This window comes from Macaca fascicularis, chromosome 15 (assembly GCF_037993035.2).
Source record: "Macaca fascicularis isolate 582-1 chromosome 15, T2T-MFA8v1.1".
In the NCBI taxonomy this organism is placed as follows: domain Eukaryota; kingdom Metazoa; phylum Chordata; class Mammalia; order Primates; family Cercopithecidae; genus Macaca; species Macaca fascicularis.
The window spans coordinates 108419090-108442710 of record NC_088389.1 but is presented as its reverse complement, the minus strand read 5'-3'; the positions used below and the strand labels follow the sequence as shown (position 1 = coordinate 108442710).

The window sequence follows — 23621 nt, the reverse complement described above, 5'->3', positions numbered from 1 at the left end:
ACTCACACTTCATTTCCAGTAAGTGACCTGACATGGCTAGACCTGTGCCAGATTCTTATCAATATTGGGAAGAAAAAATTGCCCAAAATGCCTACTCTGCTAATGAAGGCTGAGTGGGGTCGTATCTGCATTTAGTGGAAGCATCATAGCACCCATATTGAAATGTATAGCATGTCACATATTTTAAGTGTACTTGTAGTCATATCTAGCATCCATAAAAAATACATGAGGATCTGTTTTCCGATTTTATAGGAAAAGAAACTGAAGTTCAGTATTTGCCAGTAGGGCTTAACACAAAACTCATTCAGTTTTGGACTCTTCAGTTCTTCATTAAATAAAATACCATTTTGCTTGGCACAGATAAGGATTTTTTTTACAGTGTTACAGTTTTCGTACACACTGATAACTTTCTTAAAACCATCATGATGTCTTACCCAGAATGTCTTGACTTTGAATATTAGGTAATAGGAAATTAGTAATTATTCAATAAGTATTAATTGAATTGACTTGGATGATCATTGTGATTCAAGAGAATATTTTCCCCAAGTTTGTAAGTAGTACTATATTTATGTTGACTTTTTAGTTTTACATGTTATTAATATGAGTATTGTTAACCTTGCAGAATGGTCGATGTAGGGGGCCAAAGGTCAGAGAGAAGAAAATGGATACACTGCTTTGAAAATGTCACCTCTATCATGTTTCTAGTAGCGCTTAGTGAATATGATCAAGTTCTCGTGGAGTCAGACAATGAGGTAAGTGTTCTTTAGACAGGCAATGGATTATCATTTTATTATCTGATACAAGTAAACGATAGGAAGTAGGGTATGGGGAATGGAGTGAACTGACTTCTTTGCTTTCTTGAAATTTGATTTTAAGACTTTTAAAATAACCAAAAATAATCCTGTTACCACATGGTACACTCAAAGTGGCAAGCTCTTCTGTCAGATGTATGAGCAGGTCTGTGTGTTCAAATCTAATTAGAGCCTATTTGATACTTTTTAACACTATGCAGAGGTTCTAAAAATGAAAATAACATGGAAATCCTAGGCTAATCATCAGATCATTTTATAGTCTTCCTCCTACAGGATAGAACTGGGAGTGTTGGAGTGAGTCATCCTGTTTTGTTTTGTTTTCATTTTGTTTAAATCATTGTTTGTGTGATGGGTGTGTCCCAAAGAGTACTCAAAATCTCTCTTGGCAAATGTGAATGACTTTGCAGCTGGGCTCTAAATCAGTTCATTATGAGCCATGGAATGTCTTGGTGAGGCGGCCTTTCTGCTCTTATAGAATTCTCTAGGCTGCTGCATAATTTTGTCTCTATTAAGCAGAGAGCAGTTGAAGAAGTGTCCTTAATATGCCTGTCTGGAGAACGAATTCAGTATTGCTATCTCCTCCCATTTACAGGGAAACTTAATAGGTGTAAATGTGGATTTTGAGGATGGTAAAGACCTGACTATGAATCAGTTGATTATGGAAGATAATTAAGGGATGTAGAAATCCGTGCTTCTGAGCTGTAGTTGTGTGCTTGTGTGTGTGTGTGTGTGTGTGTGTGTGTGTGTTGGGGGAACAGAGAAGACACCATTGATACCCTGTTAGAGGCAGAGTTTGCAGTGTGATAGGTTAATAATAAATATTAAATATCCTAATAATAGGGTAGAAAAAAAGAATGAAGTGAGAGATCCCCATTTGCTGACTAAAATAGGATCTAGCATATTATGCTTTTAATACAGTACGTTTTTTAGGTACACAAGAATTCCTGACTTGTTCTTTTAAATATTATTTCTGCCAGTATTAATATCTCCATTAAAATACATATCCAAGCTTCTATAGTATTTCTTTTATGTATAGGATTGATAAAGTTTCCATGAACCAATGTCTCATATAGAACCGAGAGTTACCTGTTGATGCATTTCAGAATCACTCCTGAGTTGCGAGTATATCGGCTTTGGAGTCAACCAAATAACTTCTGTTTAAGAATGAGGCTTCTTTATCAATCAGTTGCCCCCAATAACTATAAAGCAAAGTGCCTAAAAGCATGCTACAATATACGACAGTAAGTTACCACGGTATTAGGCAGTTACTGTCAGAATTTTAGCTATGATATCTCTATCTGTACATCTTTATGTCTGTGCTTGTTTGTTGTTACATAATTCCTGGATGTAGTATTTTAAACGTACTGCATATTTTGGGAGCAGATCTATTCTAACACTTCTGATTTTTTTTAATGTTGTATCAAGACAAAAAAATATTCTGAGGGCTTCCCTACTATATGCTGGGTACCAGAGTATCTAAAAAGACACAAAAATGGAGAAAAAAAATCAACTCTCCACTAAAAGACCTTATAAACTAGATGTGCTTTTGGTCAAAATAAGCCATATGGGGAAAGGTAAGCCTTTGCTATGTAGGTTGTCATATCTCTTCTTTAATTTGCCATCCAATAAAATAAAATTTGCATTTATCAATTACACAAGAGATATAAGAAGCAAATGTGAACTTATTTCTGATGTTTACATTATAGCTAGAGGAGGATAAGTGTTTATCAACACACATTTTACACAAGATAAATGTATTATATATATGAAGAAATAATATGTCATGATTTAATACTTAGCAATTTACCACTTTAAAATTATCAAAATGGAAAAGAAAGTAGATTCCTTTGGCAGCTCATAAACTAATTCAGTTCAACTGAATTGAATCTGGTTCTTCAGTTACCTGAACATTACAGATCATTTATTCCATTTTTCATCAGACATAGCTAATAGTGACTAGATTTTTATATAAAAGTATATTATGTTAATTAGAATAAAATGGCATAGTTTTTATTATCATGTGTCATAATTTAAGTTCCCACAGTAACTTGACATTCAATGTACAGGTACTAAGAACGTCTAAAAATATTGCCCCAGTTCCTTTGATTCCTATGGTGATGCCTTATGCTCCTTTTAAATAGTTACAAATTAAAATAATAAAGCTATCATTTTTTCATTTGGACTCCCTTATTACTTGTGAATCTTTTGAAAGTCTAGGTAATTCTATAAGATAAAAGTCAACTTATATGTTGTTCCTTTCTGAGCCCTCTAGTCAAGCCTGATGATAGTATGGGATCATGAGAAAAGTACTATTCATTAATTGCTTCATCCATGTTAGCCACAGCTGTCACCGTCTATAATTAGGAAGTACTGTCAAAAATATTTTTTAATGTTGGCATGTAGTCGCATTATCCCTTTTTTTCCCCCAGTTGTACTAATGTATGATAATATCATTGCCTCTCAGCTTCCTTAATCATTAAGAAAATTCAGAACTACAGAATTCTAGTTTCCCCAGATTTTTTGGTTTTGGTAAGACAAAACGAAATAAGCTCCAGAAACATTTTGTTCTTGGTTTAGAAGTCTAATGTTCATAACTTTAATCCAAAACAGACTTTGTTGTGCCTCCCTCCCTTGGTATATATTTGTGAGAAAAACCTAGGAATGGATTCTGACAGCTTTTCTTTCTATCCCAGGAAACTGGAAAATGCATTGCAGACCACAGACAAAAGCAGCTAAGGGAAGCATTTTAGATTATTGCTTTTGCTTTTTAATATTTCTAAAACCTTATATATTAATCTTCATAATTTTATGTAGGTCTTTTTTTCTGCCTAGATTCTCAGCCTTTCTATTGTTTGGGGAATTAATGTCTTTTTTCCTTCAAAGAAGGAAATATATTATCAAATAGTGGCTAGAATACCCAGGGTGGTAGAACTTTGTTCATCTGTGTATTCCCTTTGCTGTCTTATTTTTCCTGTGATAACACACCAGCATGGAGTCCACTATTCTGCTGTAATCCTTTCATGGGTACATGATTTCAGTGCTCCTGAAAGCCCAAAGCACACACTAAGACATGCTTGTAACATATTTTAGTTTATCAGTGTGTATACAAACACTGCCTTTTAGTCTTTATTTTTCTGATTTTCTGTTTCACGAATAGCTGAGCACTACTGCAAAGATGTTTTCTCAGACATTGTCTCAATGACCGTCTTCCAGGCGAAGCTCTTTGTAGAATCACAAAGACTGAGATCTTTTTCTCCTCCATGTCCTTTTTGAATGTGAGCTTTGAATTTATTAATCATCTTGAAATGGTCATGAGGAATTATGTTATCATTTTATTAAAACTCAAGATAGTTCTCCCTACCCTAGGCCCTCCTTTGATCAAGGTGGATTCCCTGACCTTGGTTCCCATAAACATTTACTCATCCTTCAAACCTGATTTTTGAAGTTGCTCAATTGATAAAGTAAAAGGAGAGCGTAGACGTTTATAATACCTTAGCACTTTATACCCAAAACTTGCTGAAGCTATTACTCATCGGAATCTACCAGCTGACCTCCCCATGGAGGGGACAAATCAGGTTTGATGATGTGCGTCATAATGATGAGGTTACAGGAATGGAGAGATGGCCTGTGGCCGAGGTCACTCAAGGCCAGGTCCCCTGCCCTTCCAGACCAGGTCCCCTGCCCTTCCAGACCAGCTTTCTTTTCCCTCCCTCACAGTGTCTTCTAGATGTTAGAGACAAACTTAAAGAAAAAGCAAGAGGAGCTATAAGGCAGCAAAGAGGGTGGAAGTAGAATGAAAATCCTGCCCTTTCGTGAAGGAGTTGAAGTAACTCTCCTCTGCCTCTAAGTTCTTCTTACACAGATTGGTAGTAAGACAAGCCAGCGATCCTTTACCAGTAATTTAGAGTTCCTGTATTGCTCATTTGATTTTGAACTATCTTAAAACAGTTAGTCTAAAATGTGCATTTCCTTTGGATATGTCTCTTCTAGTAGGTTTTTAAATGAAGCCATTTTGAAGTTACTCAGATGCAATCAAAATTTGAACATTTTCTTTAAAAAGTGTGAAACATGTACTTTGTTCTGCTCTAAAAATTGTTGAGTGAGCTTTTGGCAATTTTTTTCAAATGACATTCAGCTTTTGGGGGGAAAACCTGACTAAAAATTGAGGAGAAAAAAACTCAAACCCCAAAGGAAAGACCTAAAGAACATTTATAAGTAGTTAAAAGTAAAAGCTTAGGTTAAGATACCTGGTCTCTGATCGTGAATTGAATTGAATCAAGCCCGCCTTTATCGAATCTTAATCAAATTAGGCCTTTGGTACACTTGGCTCAGATTCATGACCTGATTCATAAGGCTATTCCTGAAAGACACCCAGCTTTTATATTTAACCTCTTTCCTGTTTCCTCATTACTTTGTTCATTTTCAGTCACTTGTCCCTTTTTTAAACTCCTCCTCTCACCTTTCATTCTTTGGCTTTTTTCTTTCCTCATTATTGTACTCCTTCTTCAACTCTTTGTTCTCCTTGCTTCCCTTATGCTAGAAGGAAGTTTTCTGATTACCCAATTATGAGTTTGAATCAGAGACCTGGACTTAGTGCTGCTCAGGGTATAGGAAGCAGACACACATGAATGCTTTTTGTATGCATAAAATTTGGAAAGGTTTTAAAGAATTTACATTGAATTTATACAGTATAATCTATGCAGTAGCTTTTTTTTAAAGATGAATTATGTTATGTGAAAAAGGCCGATTGTGGAATAGTATATTTAATATAATGCAAGATTTGCAATTACAACTAATTATGAATATAAAATTATTATGTGGATGATTATTCACCCCTTTGCAAAAAGGAAAGGAATTTGGAAGATTTTCTACCAAGGCTAAGGTGTACACAGTGATTGTCATTGTCACTAGGTAATAGCATTAGCAATAATAATTTAAATGATACTTTTTTAAAAAAGGTAAAATAAAATAAGACTTCAATTTGAGAATTGTAGCTCTACCATTTACCAACTTTGTCTGTTTTTCCTTTGGGTTATCTTTTTCTTACTAATTTATAGGAGTTTCTTATTTTCTTTGGATGTGAGCCTTTTGTGCATGTATTACAAGTATCTTCTTCCACTTTGTAGCTTGCCATTTATTCTCCTCATGGTATCTTTTGATGAACTGAAGTTATAAGTTTTAAGGTAATTAAATTTTTATGGTTATATGTTATTTTGTGTGTAGCCATATATTCCATGCCCAGTGGGATAAAATAAATCACATGAAAACTCTGGATGAAAGGGCAGTAAGGATTGGATGGTGAGATTAAGAATTAAAATATGAATCACACAATTGTGTACCTTTCCTAAAGGTAGGCCACAGATTTAATCAAGCATCTCTTAGCAACCAATGAAAGGAGATAATCAAGGCCTGTTACAAGAGTCACTGTGTCATTAACATAAAAAGCAAATAGTTACTCAAATTAACTTCTTCAGTACTGAGACACAGGTGACTTCTCCTGCAGCTTGAGAAGGAGATGCCATGGAAGGAAGTAAATCAGATTCAGGATAATATCCCTCGAGGGAACCAAATGTTAGAATTCATAAGGGCTGTTTCTTTAGCTTCCCTCAATGACAGTGCCATAACATGAAAGTGTGTGATGGGCTAATATGTGTGGTCTAAATACACAGCTTGATACAAGCATGAAACTTAGAATAGCACAGAAAATGGGTTTTGTTTACTTCTATTTCCATAAACTGAGTGAGAGAAGAGAGTATATAATTATAGAGAACTTAAAATTTTGACCTACCTGCTTGCAGTCTTCATTTTTCACACAAGTAAAATGATACAGATAAAATTAAAGACCATGTGTAGCCCTCCCTCATTCATTGTTCCTCTTCCCCAGAAGCCACTGGCCTCATGTTGGCATTTATCATTCCTAGCCATAGTTTTTCACTCTTTTACTACATGCGTATGTGTCACTGAGCGATACTGGATTCTAAATATTATGCATGATTATACATTTTATTAAAATGGTTTCATTTTGCAGTTTGGTATTTTTTCACTTAGAATTGTTGTTGAGTTTTTTTTCATGTTACTACACGTGACTCTGTTTCATTTATTTAAACTACCATATCACCCTGTTACATGAATATTCCCTGCTGTGTTTCACATGCTCCTCAGGCAGTTGGGTTGTTTGTAATGCACATTACCTTTTCTTAGTCTTGCTTGGTCTCCCTCTCACCCCAACCCGTAATGGAGTTGTCTTTTTGTTTTTTATATATACACAATTGAAAATGTCTTCTGGAAATACTGTTACACATACGGAAATTATCTGTCACTACATGGTTTGTCTTTTTCATTTTGTTTATTTTTCAGAAGGGCTTGGGGTTTGTTTTGTCTTGTTTTTTGAGACGGAGTTTTACTCTTGTCGCCCAGGCTGGAATGCAATGGTGTGATCTTGTCTCACTGCAACCTCTGCCTCCCGGGTTCAAGCGACTCTCCTGTCTCAGCCTCTCGAGTAGCTGGGATTACAGGCATGCGCCACCATTCCTGGCTAATTTTTGTGTGTTTAGTAGAGGCAGGGTTTCACCATGTTGGCCAGGCTGGTCTTGAACACCTGACCTCAGGTCATCCACCCGCCTCCGCCTACCAAAGTGCTGGGATAACGGGCATGAGCCACTGCGCATGGTCAGCAGAAGGGTTTTAATTTAATGTGATCAACTCACTCATTTCTTTATTGGTTATATTTTTGTATTTTCTTCAAGAATTCTTTTTCTTCCCTAAGAATATGAAGATATAATCTCTCATTTTCTAGTAAAATTTATAAGGTTGTGCTTTTCATAGGCTTCCTGCATACATATAATTGATTTTATGCATGGCAGGAAGTAAGGATTTAATACTTCCTTGCTATTCTTCTATCAGTTGTGCCAATACCATTTATTGAATGGGAAGTTGATCCATCTTTTCTCCACTTTTTTTACCTTTTTAATTGTGAAATACACACACATAAAGAAGAGTACACACAAAATATACAGCAGTGGTTTATCACAAAAGCAAACATCTGTTTAACACCCCTGTCAAGGAATAGAACTTTGCCAAGACCATTGATGCTTGCAGGTGCCCTCTCCTACCAGGTAGCCACTATTCACTCAGGTAATTATTTTCCTTTTCTTGTTAGTTTTTCCCCCTCCCCCTTCTTTTCAGTTTTAACACTTAAGTGTGCTTCCCTAAATACCATAGTTTAGTTTTAACTTGTGTTTAACTTTTATACAAAGAGAATCAAGTAGTGTATTTTTTTAACCTTGTATAGACAGTATATTATTTTAAACTTTTATATAAAGGATAGCAAAGAGTGTATTTTCTTTTGTGTTTGGATTCTTTTGCTCAATATTATGTCTGTAAGGTATATGCATTCTATGTAATTCACTCATTTATACTGTCATCTAGTATTCTAGTGCATGAAAATTGCACAATTTATTTACCCATTTTACTATTGATGGACTTTCTGGGTGTTTTTCCAGTTTGGAGCTATTACAAATAATGCTGATGTGAATACTCAGTTATGTGTCTCTTGTTGCACATAGGTGTACATTTCTGGTGGATATGTACCTAGTAGTAGTATTACAAGCACATAGAGTAAGCATACCTCCAGATTTAATAGATAAAACCAAAGTATTTTCCACAATAAATGAACAAATTTACCCTCTCAGCAATGTCTGAAAGTTCCTGTCATTTCACATCTTTGTCAACCCTTGGCATTATCAGTCTGTTCCATTAGCCTTCTGGTGACTAGGTAGCTGAGCTGTAGTCCGTACCTGTGCCTGTTTACTCAGGCATATCTTCCTGGTGAATAGCCGTAGTGCAATGCAAAGATGCTTCACTAGAGTCCCATCCCTTCAGCCTCTCAGCTGCTGCTTCCAGAATCAGCAAATACCTCCATGGGAAAATTGACCCCAAATGCTGGGCTCACTTCTCTAAACCTATTCTTTCCCAAACCTTGGCCTGGTAATTCTTCACTACCTTTTAGTTCTCTGGGGCCTTTAAGCAGATGTATTTTTAAATTTGTTAACTCTTTTTTTTTTTTTTTTTTTTGAGACGGAGTCTCGCTCTGTCCCCCTGGCTGGAGTGCAGTGGCGTCATCTCGGCTCACTGCAACCTCCACCTCCCAAGTTCACACCGTTCCCCTGCCTCAGCCTCCCGTGTAGCTGGGACTACAGGTGCCCGCCACCACGTCCGCCTAATGTTTTTGTATTTTTAGTAGAGATGGGGTTTCACCGTGTTAGCCAGGATGGTCTCGATCTCCTGACCTCATGATCCGCCTGTCTCGGCCTCCCAAAGTGCTGGGATTACAGGCGTGAGCCACAGTGCCCGGCTTGTTAACTGTTCTAATTGTGCTCCTTCCCATTGATATTAATGATACATGTGACATGTGTCAAGCTTTATTATGCGCACAAGTCTTTTTCTGGGCTGTTTGGTTGATCTGCTTCTGCTATACCAATATAAAAGTTATCAAATCACTAGTTATAATAATCTTAATATCTAGTAATTGAAATCTGTCCATCTTGTTCTTTGGAGTTTTCTTGGTTGTCTGTCCTTTACTCTTCTATTTGAATTTTAAGATCAGCCCATCAAATAAGTACTTCACAGGTGCTTCAAATTGTGATTTCACATTTTGGGGTGCAGTTCTGTATTATGTCTTTTATAACAAACTAATTGGATTATTTAAATTTTAATTTCTTGTCTGCATGATCAGTTAACTGACAGGAACTGTCAGATACTGACAGTTATTTTTATTGTTTTTAATGTTTTTATTGGCATATACATGTATAGAAAAGTATACAGATTGTAAGTATTCAGCTTGATGAATTGTCACAAAGTGAACACATCCATGTAGTTACCATCCACCACAAGAAATAGATATTATCAGCAGCTCCCTGCGATGGTTCACAGGGAATACATATGTTCAACTGTGGTAGATACTGCCTGTGTTAGCTTCCTAGGACTCTTGAAACAAAGCACCGCAAACTCAGTGGGTTACAACAGAAACTTACTCTCCCCAGTTCTGGAGGTTAGAAGTCTGAAATCAAGGTGTTGGCGGGGCTAAAATTCCTCCAAAGGCTCTAGAGGAGAATCTCTTCTTTTTCTCTTCCAGCTTCTGGTGACTGTTGGCATTCCTTGTGGCTGCACAACTCCTATCTCTGACTGTCTTCACATGGCCTTCTCTGTATTCACCTTCTCCTCTTCCGTGTCTTCTAAGGACTTGTCCTATAAATGTGGGTGGGATTTAAGGCCCACCCACGTAATCTGAGATGATTTCATCTCAAGATCCTTACAGCAAAGACCCTCTTGACAAATAAGATTGCATTCACAAGTTCTGGGGTTAGGGCATAGACATACCTTTCTGAGAGTCACTATTCAGCCCAACGACACTGCCAAACAGTTTAAACATTAGAAGAGTTGGCACTCCCACCAACAGTGTGTATGTGTTCTATTTGATCCATACCTTAGACAGCGTAGATCAGTTTTTAAATTTCAGACATTCAGTTGGGTGTATAATAGCGTATCATTGTGGTGTGAATTTGTCTTTCCCTATTTAAAATCACATTGAGTACTTTGCCATGGGAAATATTTTTGAAGTGCTTATTCTATGTCAGTGTTCGATTGATCTGCCTTTTTTATTATTAACATAGAGGAATTCTTTATAAATCAGTGATGCACGTCCGTTGTTAAGTTCACTTTTCAAATAACTTCTGCTCCTTCATGACTTGCCCTTTCACTACATTGAATTTATCAGTCTTTTAAAGTTTGTCTTTTATCATGTCCTTCTTAAGGAATCTTTCCCCCCAATTGTAGTGTATAACATTTATATTTTATAAGTAGATATTTTAGCATACCGATTTTTTGTTTTTCAGTTATATTATCTGCATAGTTTCACATTTTATAAATTTTGTCAATTCTGAATACACTGAAAAAATACTATTAATAAAAACATTGTAACATCATAAACGTTTGTACCTAACCACTGACATAAAATTTTTTTGTCAATACTGAGATCATTTGGGTAGAAATTACCCATTTATGTAATTTGGGAACTCTAGGGAAAATAGAAATATATTAAACTTTTATTTTAAGATACACATTTATCTTAAATAGAATAAAATAAAAATATATGTAAAATATAAATTGTATACACTGTGTGATATAATGTCAAATTACCTTCCAAATCTTGTGTCATGAAAGTATTTTGTACAGCTTGGTTGGCTCATAAAAGTATACCAAAATGGATCTCTGGCAGGGGAGAAAAGGAAGAACTATCCACTCACTTTTTTGTAGAAAAAAAAATAAAGCCCTCTGAAAAACAAAATGTGCATTTGTTTTCCCCTCAATGACTTATTTTCAAATCTCCCACTGTAATTGTAAACTTATGTATTTCTTCTTTTAATTCCATACTTCTACTCTATTTTTGAGGCTTCTTTATTATGTGTGTTATTAGTTTGAAATTTTTATATGTTTCTGATAATTTATTCCTTTTGCCATCAAGAATTTTTTTTAAGAGACAGAGTCTTGCTATGTTGCCCACATTGTCCTTAAACTCCTGGGCTCCAACGATCCTCTCACCTCAGCTTCCAAGTAGCTGGGAGCTGGGATTACAGCCATGAGCCACCATATCTGGCTCAAAAATAATGCTTTTTTAAATTCATAAGTTCTCTGTGCCAAAATAATGCAGTTATACAGGAAGCAAACTAGAAGTGCTAGTATCCTGCCTCTCAGCCCTGGGTTAGAAGACAGAACAAGATCTGTGTTTTCCTAAGTAGTGAGAACTGAGCAGTGGGAAGGTAGGCAGTGGCAGCAGCAAGGTCAGAGCAGCAGTGGGAGACCACACAAGCAGGCGGTGACTTGAAGAGGTTGGGACCAACGTGAGAAGGAAAGACGAAGTGAAAGAAACAGAGTCTGTAGAGACAGAACAGCCAGCTATAAAGGAAGTACAAAATATTAAATTGAGTTTTAAAAACATAACAGCTTATTGAGGTATATTCATATACCAAAAAATGTACCATTTTAAAATGTACAATTCAGTGACTTTCCTATGTTCACGGAACTGTACAGTCATTACCGCTATTTAATTTTGTATACACACAGTTTATGTTTTAGAGGAATTTTAGGTTCACAGCAAAATTGAACAGGAAGTACAGAGATTTTCCCCTATATCCTCTACCCCACATGCAGGAATAGCCTTCCCCACTATCAGCATCTGGAACCAGAGTGACAAATTGTTACAATCAATGAAACAACATATATACATCATTATCACCCAGTTTACATTAGGATTTACCCTTTAGGTGTATGATTGATGGGTTTTGACAAATGTAAAATGTTATATATTTACCATTATAGTGTTATACAAAATTGTTTCACTGCCCTAAAAATGCTCTGTGCTCTATTTATTCCTCCCTTCCTCCTGCCATTTGGCAACCACTGATCTTTCTACTGTCTTCATAGTTTTCCCTTTTCTAGAATGCTAGTAGTTGGAATCACACAGTTTGTAGCCTTTTCAGATTGGCTTCTTCCATCTGGCTTCTCCTGATATGCTTTTGAAGTTCCTCCATGTCTTTTCATGGCTTCATCATTACTTTTTAGTACTGAATAATAGTTCATTGTCTAGATGTAACACAGTGTATCCATTCACCTGCTGAAGGACATCTTGGTTGCTTCCAAGTTCTGGCAGTTTTGTGAATGAAGCTATAAACATTTATGTGCATGTTTTTGTGTGTACATGTTTTCAGCTCCTTTGGTTAAATACCAAGGAGCACGATTGCTGGATTATATGGTAAGAGTATGTTTAGTTTTTTTAAGGGAAACTGCCAAACTGTCTTCCAAAGTGGCTGTACCAGTTTTCATTCCCACCAGTGATGAATGAGAGTTCTCTTGCTCTACATGCCCACCAGCATCTGATGTGGTCGGTGTTTGGGATTTTGGCCATTCTAATAGGTGTGTAGTGGTATTTCATTGTGTTTTTTATTTGCATTTCCCTAATGGCATATGATACAGAACATCTTTTTATGTTTATTTGCCTTCTACATATCTACTTTAGTGAGGTGAACAGATGTACATATCTTCGGCACATTAGAAAATTTTAGAGCATTTTTAATTGAGTTGTTCATTTTTTATTTGTTACATTTTAACATTATTAGTTTAACATTTAACATTATTAATGGTACATTTTAACATTATTCTTCATATATTTTGAATAATAATCTGGCTATAATCACTTAATATTTCCAGGAGTTTTTAAGTTAGCTTTTTTCAGATGAGAACAGAGACAGTTTTCTTCCTTCTCAATCTGTGTACCTTTTATTTCCTTTTCTTATTTTATTACATTTGCTAGGACTTCCAGTTCAGTGCTGAAAAGGAGTGTTAAGAGGAGACATCCTCACCTTGTTCCTGACCTTAGAGAGAAAGCTTCTAGTTTCTCACCATTAAATGTATTAGCTGTAGATTTTTTAATAGATGTTCTTTATGAAGTTGAGGAAGTTCCCTTCTATTCCTAATTTCCTGCAAGTTTTTATCATGAATGGGTATTGGATTTTGTCAAACATTTCTTCTGCATCTGTTGATATGACCCTATAATTTTTTTCATAGCCTATTGGCCTGTGGATTACATTAATTGATTTCCAAATGTTGTACCTAGGTATCCCATTGCATACCTAGGATAAATCCCACTTGGCTATGGTGTATAATTATTTTTATACATTGTTATATGTGGTTTGCTAATATTTTATTGGGAATTTTATATCTGTATTTATCAGAGATATTGGTCTGTAGCTCTCTCAGAATGACTTTGTCTGGTTTTGGTATTAATGCTGGCCTCATAGAATGAGTTAGGAGGTATTCCCTCTGCTTCTATCTTCTGAAAAGAATTGTAGACAATTGCTAAGATTTCTTTCTTAAATCTTTGATAGAAGTCACAGTAGCTTCCATGTCTATAGCCAACTGATTTTTGACAATGTTCCAAGAACATACATTGGGGAAAGGACAGTCTTTTCAATAAATGGTGTTGTGAAAGCTAGATATCCACATCCAAAAAATGAAACTAGACCCCCACGTCCCACCCTTTACAAAAATCAATGCAACATGGATCAAAGACCTAAATATAAGACACAAAACTACTAAAGGAAAACACAGGGGAAAACATCAGGACATAGGTCTGGGAAAAGCAAAAATAAATGAGATTATATCAAACTAAAGAGTTTCTGTGCAGCAATGGAAACAACAGTAGAAAGAACCTACTGGATAGGAGAAAATATCTGTATTCATCCAACAGGGGGTTAATATACATGTAGAATACACAAGGAATTCAAACATCTCAACAGCAAAAAAAAAAAAAATTAATGCATGAGCAAATGATCTGAAGAGACATTTCTCGAAGGAAGACACACAGCCAACAAATACATGAAAAAATATTCAACATTACTAATCATCACGCAAATGCAAATTAAAACCACAATAAAGTATCATCTCACTCCAGTTAGGAAGGCCATTATCAAATAGACAAAAAATAGCAAATGCTGGTGAGAATGCGGAAGAAGAGGAACTCTTGTACACTGTTGGTGAGAACATAAACTAATATAGCTGCTGTGGAGAACAGTACGAAGATTCCTCAAAAAACTACAAATAGAACCACCATATAGTCCAGCAATCTCACTATGGGGCCTTTATCCATAGGAAAGAGAAGTTATTATATCCGAGAGATCTGCACCCCCCTGTTGATTGCAGCACTATTCACAGTAGCCAATGTAACAACTTAGGTGCCTATCAACAGATGAATAGATAAAGAAAACATAGTGTGTGTATATACACAGTGGAGTACTGTCCAGCCATTTAAAAAAAAAAAATGAAATCCTATCATTTGCAGCAACATGGATAGAATTGGAGGATATTACATTAAGTGGAATAAGCCAGGAACAGAAAGCTAAACACTGCATATGCTTATATATGAAAAAAATATTGTAGATCTCATAGAAGTAAAAAGTGGAACAGGGGGTACTAAAGGCTGAGAAGGGTACGGGGAGGGAGAGATAGGGAGAGATTTGTTAAATGATACAAAATTACAGGTAGATAGGTAGAATAAGTTCTAATGTCCTATAGCACTATTTTATTGTAGTTCACCATAAAATGTTATATATTTTGAAATACCTAGGAGGATATGTTCCCAACACAAAGAAGTGATATACGTTTGAGATGATGGATATGCTGATTACTCTCATCTGATCACTATGCATTATACATACTACTATATTACTATGTACCCATAAATAGGTGTGATTATTATGTGCCAATTTTAAAAAATTGTTTTAAAGAAAAAAAGAGATCACCAGTGACTCCATCTGGGCCTGCTGTTTACTGTTCGGGAAGGTTATTAATTGTTCCATTTCAGTTACTGAATATAGGCCTATTCAGATTGTCTGCTTTATTTTATAGGAGTTTTGGCAAATTGTGTTTCAAAGAATTGGTCTATTTTATCTAGGGTGTCAAATTTGGGCCTAGAGTTTTTCTAGTGTTCCTTCATTATCCTTTTAATGTCCATGTCATCTATAGTGATCACTCTTTCATTTCTGATACTAGTAATTTGTGCCTTCTCTCTTTTTTTTTGTTTCTTAGTTAACCTGGCTAGAGTCGTATTTGTTTTGTTGATCTTTTCAAAGAATCAGCTTTGGTTTCATTAATTTTCCTCTGTTGATTTCCTGTTTTCAATTTCATAGATTTCTGCTCTAAATTACTTATTTTCTTGTGCATGTTTGGATTTACTTTGCTCTTCTATTTCTAGTTTTCTGAGGTGGAAATTTAGATACTGATTTTAGACCTTTCTTCTTTTCTAATATTTGCATTTAATACTATAAATTTCTCTGTAAGCATGGATTTTGTTGTATTCTGCAGATTTTGATGTTGTATTTTAATTTTTCATTTAGTTCAAAACACTTCTTAAATTCTTTGACTACTCATGTGTTATGTAGAAGTGTATTGTTTAATTTCCATGTATTTGGGGATTTCCAGCTATCTTTTGGTTGTTTCTGGCTTTATTTCCTTGTGGTATGAAAACAGACGTCGAATAATTTCCATTCTTTTAAATTTGTTAAGGTGTCTTTTATGGCCCATAATGTGGTCTGTCTTGGTGATTATTATGTGTGAGCTTGAGAAGAATGTGCATTCTGCTGTTGTGGGATAAAGTAATCAACAGCTGGCCATTATATCTAACTGATTGATGGCATCGTTGAATTCAGCTATGTTCTTGATTTTCTGCCTGCTGGATCTGTTCATTTCTGATAGATGGATGTTGAAGTTTCTAACTGTAATAGTGGATTTATCTGTTTCTCCTTGATGTTCTATCAGTTTTTGCCTCAGGTATTGTGATGCTCTTTTGTTAGGGACATACACATTAAGGATTGTTATAGTTTTCTGGAGAATTGATCCCATTATCATTATGTAAGGCCTAATAACTTTCCTTACTTTGAAACCTGCTCTGAAATTAATATAGCTACTTGTCTTTTCATTAGTGTTAGCATCATGTATATTCCTTCATTCATTTGTTTTTTATTCTATTTATATCTTTATGTTAAAGTGGGTTTATTATAGACAAGGTATGTGGTTGTGGTTTTTTGATCCATTCTGGCCATCTCTTTTAATTGGTGTGTGTAGACCATTGACATTTGAAGTGTTTAGTGATACGTTGCAATAATATCTACCATCCCCATTATTGTTTTCTAGTTTGCCCTTGTTCTTTATTCCTATTTTTGTCTTCCATTCTCTTTCTACCTCTTGTGGTTTTAACTGATCATTTTATAAAATTTCATTTTCTCTCCTTTCTTAGCATATTCGTTATACTTCTTTTATTTATTTTAGTTGTTGCCCTTGAGTTTGCAATATACATTTACAACTAACCCAAGTCCACACTCAAAGAATACTATACTGCTTCATGGATAGCACAAGTACCTTGTAATAACAAAATACTTTTAATTCCTTCTTTCCATCCCTTGTATCATTGCTGTCATTCATTTCCCTTATATAGAGGAATACGTGTGTGTGTGTAAACATGTATAAAAGTATGTGTATATAAAAACACACATAATTGAACATTGTTGCTATTAGAACTGTTATCTGTTAGATAAATAAGAGAAAAAATAAAAGTTTTTATTTACCTTCACTTATTGATGGATACTTGAGTTGATTATACTTTTTGGCTATTACAAATAATGTTGCTGTGAACATTCATGTACAGTTTTTTCTGCGAACATACAATTCAAATTATTCAAATGATTTTCTCTTCTCTTGGATGTATTCCTAGGAATAGAATTCCTGGATCATTTGGTAATTCTATGATTAATATTTTCAGGACCTACCAAACTGTTCTTTATGTGGCTATACCATTTTACAATCCTACCAGCAATGTGTTAGGGTTCCAGTTTCTCTTTATGCTAGCCAACACTTGTTACTGTTTTTCTTTTTTCTTTTAGTCATCCTAGTGGTTATAAGATGGTATCTCATTGTGATTTTTATTTCCTTAAAGACTAATGGGGTTTTCAGGTGTTTATTAGGCATTTGTGTATCTTCTTTGGAGAAATGTCTGTTTAGATGCTCTGCCTATTTTTAATAGACTTGTGTTTTTATTGTTGAGTTGTCAGAGTTCTTTATAAGGAGACTAGACTTTTATCAGAAATACAATTTGCAAATATATTATATTCTATAGGGATTTCACTTTCTTTATAGTGTCCTTTGAAGCACAAAGGCTTTTGATTTTGGTGAAGTTAAGGTTATCTATTTTTTCTTTGGTTCTTGTGCTTTAGGTGTTATATCTAAGAAACTTGCCTAATCCAGGGTGACAAAGATTTACACCTGTGTTTTCTCCCAATAGTTTTGTAGTTTTAGCTCTTACATTTTAGTATATTGTTCATTTTGAGTTGGTTTTTATAAGATGCTCTTTGATTTACAATGGGATTATAGTTTCTAATGAATATATATTGCATTTCCACTATCATAATGTTGAAAAATCTTAAAGTGAACCATTGTAAGTCAGGACCGTCTTCATATGGTGTAAGAAAAGGCCCAACTTTATTCTTTTGCATGTGGTTTTCCAGTTGTCCCAGAACCATTTACTATAAGACTGTTCTTTCCGCATTGGATTGTCTTGGCCCCCATGTTGAAAACCAGGTGATCATGAACATAAAGATTTCTTTCTGGACTCTCAGTTCTATTACACTGATGCACATGTCTATTTTTAAGTCAATACCACACTGTCTTTTGTAGAAAGTTTTAAAATTAGAAAGTGTGGGTCCTTCACGTATATTCTTCTTTAAGATTGTTTTGACGATTTGGGTCCTTTACATTTCCACATAAATTTTAAGATCAGCTTGTCAGTTTCTGCAAAAACAAAACAAAACAAACAAACAAAAACAAAAACAAGGCACCTGGGATTTGATAGGGATGATGTTGACTATGTAGATCAGTTTGGGGAGTACTGCCACCTGAACATGCGAGATGATGTATATTCTGTTGTTGTTCAGTAGCGTGTTCTGTTGTCACATGTTAGTTGTAGTTGGATTACAGTATTTTTCATCTTGTTTTGTGGATATTCTGCCTTTTTGTTCTATACATTATTGAAAGTGAATCTTGAAGTCTCAAACTATTGTTGAATTGTCTGTTTCTTTCAGTTTTGTCAATTTTTGCTTCATGTATTTTGGGGCTCTGTTCAGTGCACACATTGTTATTGCACTGTTATTGCACATAAGCATACAATTGTTATGCCTACTTGATTGACTTAACCTTTATTATATGTACGTATTCGTCTCTAGTAATAATTTTTACCCTGAAGTCTGTCTTATCTGATATTAGTCTAGCTCTCTTTTGGTTACTGTTTGCATGGTATGTCTTCTTCTGTCCTTTTTCTTTCAACCCATTTAATGTGTCTTTTAATCTAAATTGTGTCTCTTATAGCCAGCATGTAGTTTGGTCATTTTCTAATTCATTTTGCCAATCTCTGCCTATTGACTGATGCATTTAGTTCATTTACATTTAATATGTTACTTTTGGTTTTCACAGCTACTGTGGCTGAGAAGCTGTTGGTTTTCTAGGCTATTGCAGAGCTGGAAAAGGGAGATGGGAGGAACACAAGTAGCACAGAACAAGCTGTTGTCACCTAGATTCAGCTGTTTTTCTTGAATAAATGTTATGTTGTTGCAAGCCTGTGGTTAATTTCCAGATATCTGAAAAAGTTGATATTGACAATTTTTGCCACTTTTGTGGAAAGGTAGATTTTTAGAGGTCCTTCTTCCACCATTCCATAAGTTTGTCTCTAAATTAAATTTTTTTTGTTTTTCTTTTATTTTATATATTTTTGATACAGAGTCTTGCTCTGTCACCCAGGTTGGAGTGCAGTGGCACATTCTCGGCTCACTGCCGGTTCCACCTGCTGGGTTCAAGTGATTCTCGTGCCTCAGCCCCCCAAGTATCTAAACTGAATTTGAAAGGTAAATCTCAGCATACCATAATTACGGAAACACAGTTGATGAGTGAAAGTGCCTTTTTATTTGATAGAATGGCAAAGATAAAAAGAGGGATGAAGAGAAGTGAACATTCTTAGATACTGCTAATAGGATAAATTGGTACAATCTGCCAATAGTATGACAATATATAAAATCTTTTGAGGTGTTTATATCCTTTGATCCAGTAATGCCACTGCTAGAAATGTTATTGCTAATTGTAGTTAGTAGGTTACATGTCCCAAAGACAACATTGCTCAAAGTTGTTAATAATGAAAATAATTAAATTATCCAATTGTAGGAAATCTATTAAAAAATTCAGAGTACACCTAAAAAATAAAATACATTGCAGATGCTAAAAATGGTAATATAGATGTATAATATTGGATGGAAAGTTGCTCATGATATATTGATGTAAATAAATAATTTCAAAATAGCATGCATCTGATTTTTAAAGACATATAATACAGATATTTATTATAGGTGCATACCTAAATGTCTGGAAGATTAATTCAGACTGTTAGGGATTTTTTCTGAATAGTTGGGGTAAAGGTCATTTTGTTTTTGTGTTTTATTTATTTTACTTACCTGCATTTTTAAATTTTTACATGAACAAATCCATTTTACATGGATTAAAGAAATAATGATTATCTTAAAAGATAAATTAAGAAATCATAAAGATTAAAATCTAATTAAATAAAAGTAAGCTGAGCTGGGCATGGTGGCTCAAACCTGTAATGCCAGCACTTTTGGAGGCCAAGGCAGAAAGATGACTTCAGGCTAGGAGTTGGAGTCCAGCCTGGACAACATAGTGAGATCCTGTCTCTACAAAAAATATAAAGAAAGTTGCTGGGCATGGTGGCACACACCTGTAGTCTTAGCTACTCGGGAGGCCAAAACCAGAGGGTCCCTTGAGCCCAGGACTTTGAGGCTACAGTGAGCTCTGATGGTGCCATCGCACTCCAGCCTGGGACAGAGCAAGAACCTGTCTCTCTCTGTTTTCTTTTCTTTTCTTTTTTTTAAAGGCATATTGTAGGCAACTCCGTTTTTCTGATTGGTTTCAGAAAGATAAGATGCAGTTACAAGCAAACGGAGAAAGTAAGTACAAATGTCTGTTAAAAAGAAGCTTAGCAAACCTAACAGTATTAGAAAACAGCCATTTTCTGTCAGTTTACCGAAAATATCTTCAAAACTGATACATCTTTTAGAAGTAATACAAATTGAAGAGTTCATTGAAATAAAGGAGATAGTTTTATGAAATAAACTATAGTTTATTTGTTTTATTGAAATAAAGGTATTTCAAAGTTTTATTGAAATAAAGTTTTATTGAAATAAAGGAGATATTTATGAGATAGATTTATCTCCACACTTGTTCCTTCATCTTAGATGGAACAAATGCAGAGAGTTTAAAGCTTAAAATAACTATATGCTCTACATCATAGATGATCAAATGAAAATGCTGTGGTCTTAGAGCCAGAGGAATGTGGACCACTTTGGTGGCCAAATTTAACCGACTGAGGTCTTTCTTGAGTACCATCTGATTGTTCCTTTAAAAAAAAAAGGAGAGAAGAATTTGTCTTTTAGCAGGGAATCTACATTTTATAAAATTTAAAATCATTAGCTGCGGCTTTGTTATTCTATAGAAAAAAAAGCACATTGGTTGGGACACCAAGCTCAATAATTAATAAAGGGTCTGGATTTCATGAAATGTTCTTCAGAGAGCCTAGATTAAGATCCAGGGGCAGGATGATATGTCTGGCATTCTTCAGCTCTTATTCTGCCTTAGTTAATCTGCTACAGTAACATCTCTAACATGTTTTCACACGGGAACCTATGAAGAAAAGCAGTATATTTTTGAATTGCCAATGAATATAATGTGAATCGTCACTTTAAAATGGGAACAAGAAAAAAGGGTAATGTCTTTTGTGGAACATTAGACAACTGTGATGTACAAATGCAAGGCAGTCCCTGAAGAGACAACAGGGAAATAGAATCAGACTATCTTGGATTAAATCACAGCTTCACCCATTTCAGGCTGGTTAATCTTGCCCAAGTTAATATCACTGTGCCTCCCTTATAATGTGAAGAATGAGGATATTATTACTCTTAAAGTGTTGTGAGGATTACTAAAATAGATAACATACAAACTTTATGGAACACACAGATATTCAGTAAATTATAGTTCATATTATCAATTTTAAGGTGCTGTTATTACTGTTGGTGCTAAGTTACTGTTATAACTTTCATTTTGAAACATTATCATCTATGGCTAATTGTCTTAAGAGAACTCTTTGATTTGACATTTATGCCTCACAGCCGGAGTCATAAGCTTAATCATTATTTGTTAAATAAGATTAAAATATGGGGAAAAGTATTATTTGTATAAGTTCTGAAAAATAAGGAAGCTTTGGTTTAAGAAAATTTGTTTTATAATAGGATGAAAAGGTTTAACACGCCCCAGAAAAGGGACTGAAAACAATATTTTTAAGATACAGCTACTAATATCTATAACAAGCTTGTCCAACCCGTAGCCTGTGGGCCTCACGTGGCCCAGGACGGCTTTGAATGCAGCCCAACACAAATTTGTAAACTTTCTTAAAACATGAGGTTTTTTTTGCATGTTTCTGTGGTTTCTTTGTTTTTCTTTAGCTCATCAGCTATCTTTAGTGTTAGCGTATTTTACATGTGGCCCAAGACAGTTGCTTCTCTTCCATTGTGGCCCAGGGAAGTCCAGAGATTGGACACCCCTGATCTGTAACATATATTTGTTATCTGTTTACATGTTTTATTACAGTGTTTGTATTAGTCATGGCTTTGTTGTTGAAAAAAGACAAAAATTCTCACAGACTAGCTGATGTAACCAGGAAGAACCAGGGTGAAGATGCTTTATTGGTACCTTGAACCAGGAGATTGGTTGGGAATCTCTTTCTCTCTTCTGATTTTTGTTTTGTTTCTCCTCAAACAGTCCTGAATTGCACCTGCTCAGCCTTGCAACCCAAGAGAAAAGGGAGTTTCTATTCCACTCCAAAATGAAAAATCCCAGGAAAGGGGGATGTAGTACTGGGTTGGCCTCAGTGTAAATTAATATTGACCCCAGTGGTCAGAGGCAGAATGTGTTCGAGGAAGACTGGGGGCAGGGAGCAGAGCACGCTTGGTGGAGAAAAACAATGGCCAGGTATCAATCTTTTTCAACCTGGGAGTTTCCGCACAGCAGTGAATTCCATATGATGGGGTCATGAGCAGCATCTTTAAAAAAGTGAAATAAATACATTTAAATGAAATTGAATAGAAAATATTAAAGGATATCACAGTCAGGTGAATTATTATTTCATGAAACTTTCATTTCCATTATATTTACATGTGTGTGGGTGGGGGGACTAAGTACAATATAAAACATAGTTGTTAATATGGGTCATAATTTTTAGTTTACAGGTCTACACTGTACAATGCTCTTCAGTTGTAAACTACTGTTGTAAATGGGAACGTAATCTGCTTGCTACTAGGATCTTATTCTTCACTCCAATCCAGGCATTGGGCGGAAGAGTGAGTGCAGAGTGGCACACAGCAGCAGATGGGAAGTAGGTGGCTCCTCAACCTTACAGGGTGGGTTTTTTGTTGTTGTTTTTGATTGGAGAGTCACGTGGGTAGTTGCTGTTTTTCCCCCTTTCTGTGACTCAATTTAAGGTAAAGTAATTTTCAGAAACAACCATAGCCATAAATGCAGCTCCATTTGTATGTTTCAGTATACAACATTTCTTCCACTAACAAGGCCAGCTTCACAGACAGGCAGCCTCATGCAGTTCCACAGGGCCCTGCACTTGGTTTAATACTCTGCTGTCTGTGGCTATCTTAAACGAGGACCCCACATTTTTATTTTGCACTGGGACCTGCAGATTGTGTAGCCAGTCCTGTCCACTGAACAGTAAAATGAGAGATTGGTAGTCCAGAATCATTTTTTCCCCATGCCCAGAGAGCAGCAGACATCCTTGTCTTTGCCTGTGCTCACAGAGCACATGACACTTACAGGAGGAAGGTGTCTCTCATTCTCTGTTAAATTTAGTTTCACCTGATGCCTCTTAATTTTAATTCTCTTTTAGAAAATGACACTAAACGTGCTCTTCCTGATTAATTTGCAGCATGTTAATACATACTCTAATTAGCAGCTGATTTCCTGCCTCACTTCCCCAGTGGTGCCAGGCTGATGTGCCCAGTGAGGGCATTCACAACTAATCATTGAATCCATGGCAGCCCAAACTTATAGTTTAATATATGCCCCACTTTTCCCATCCCCATATGG

At 35.5% G+C, this 23621-nt stretch overlaps 1 protein-coding gene across 2 annotated transcripts in view; it reads left to right on the top strand.

Annotated features, from left to right (window-relative positions):
* The window catches only part of GNAQ (G protein subunit alpha q), a 324147-nt gene that overhangs the window by 243904 nt on the left and 56622 nt on the right, over nt 1-23621 (top strand). For both annotated transcript variants that reach the window (XM_005581977.5, XM_065530726.1), the window contains exon 5: nt 623-752. In XM_005581977.5, the coding sequence (XP_005582034.1) occupies nt 623-752 (130 nt within the window). The remainder of the gene's footprint in view (nt 1-622; nt 753-23621) is intronic.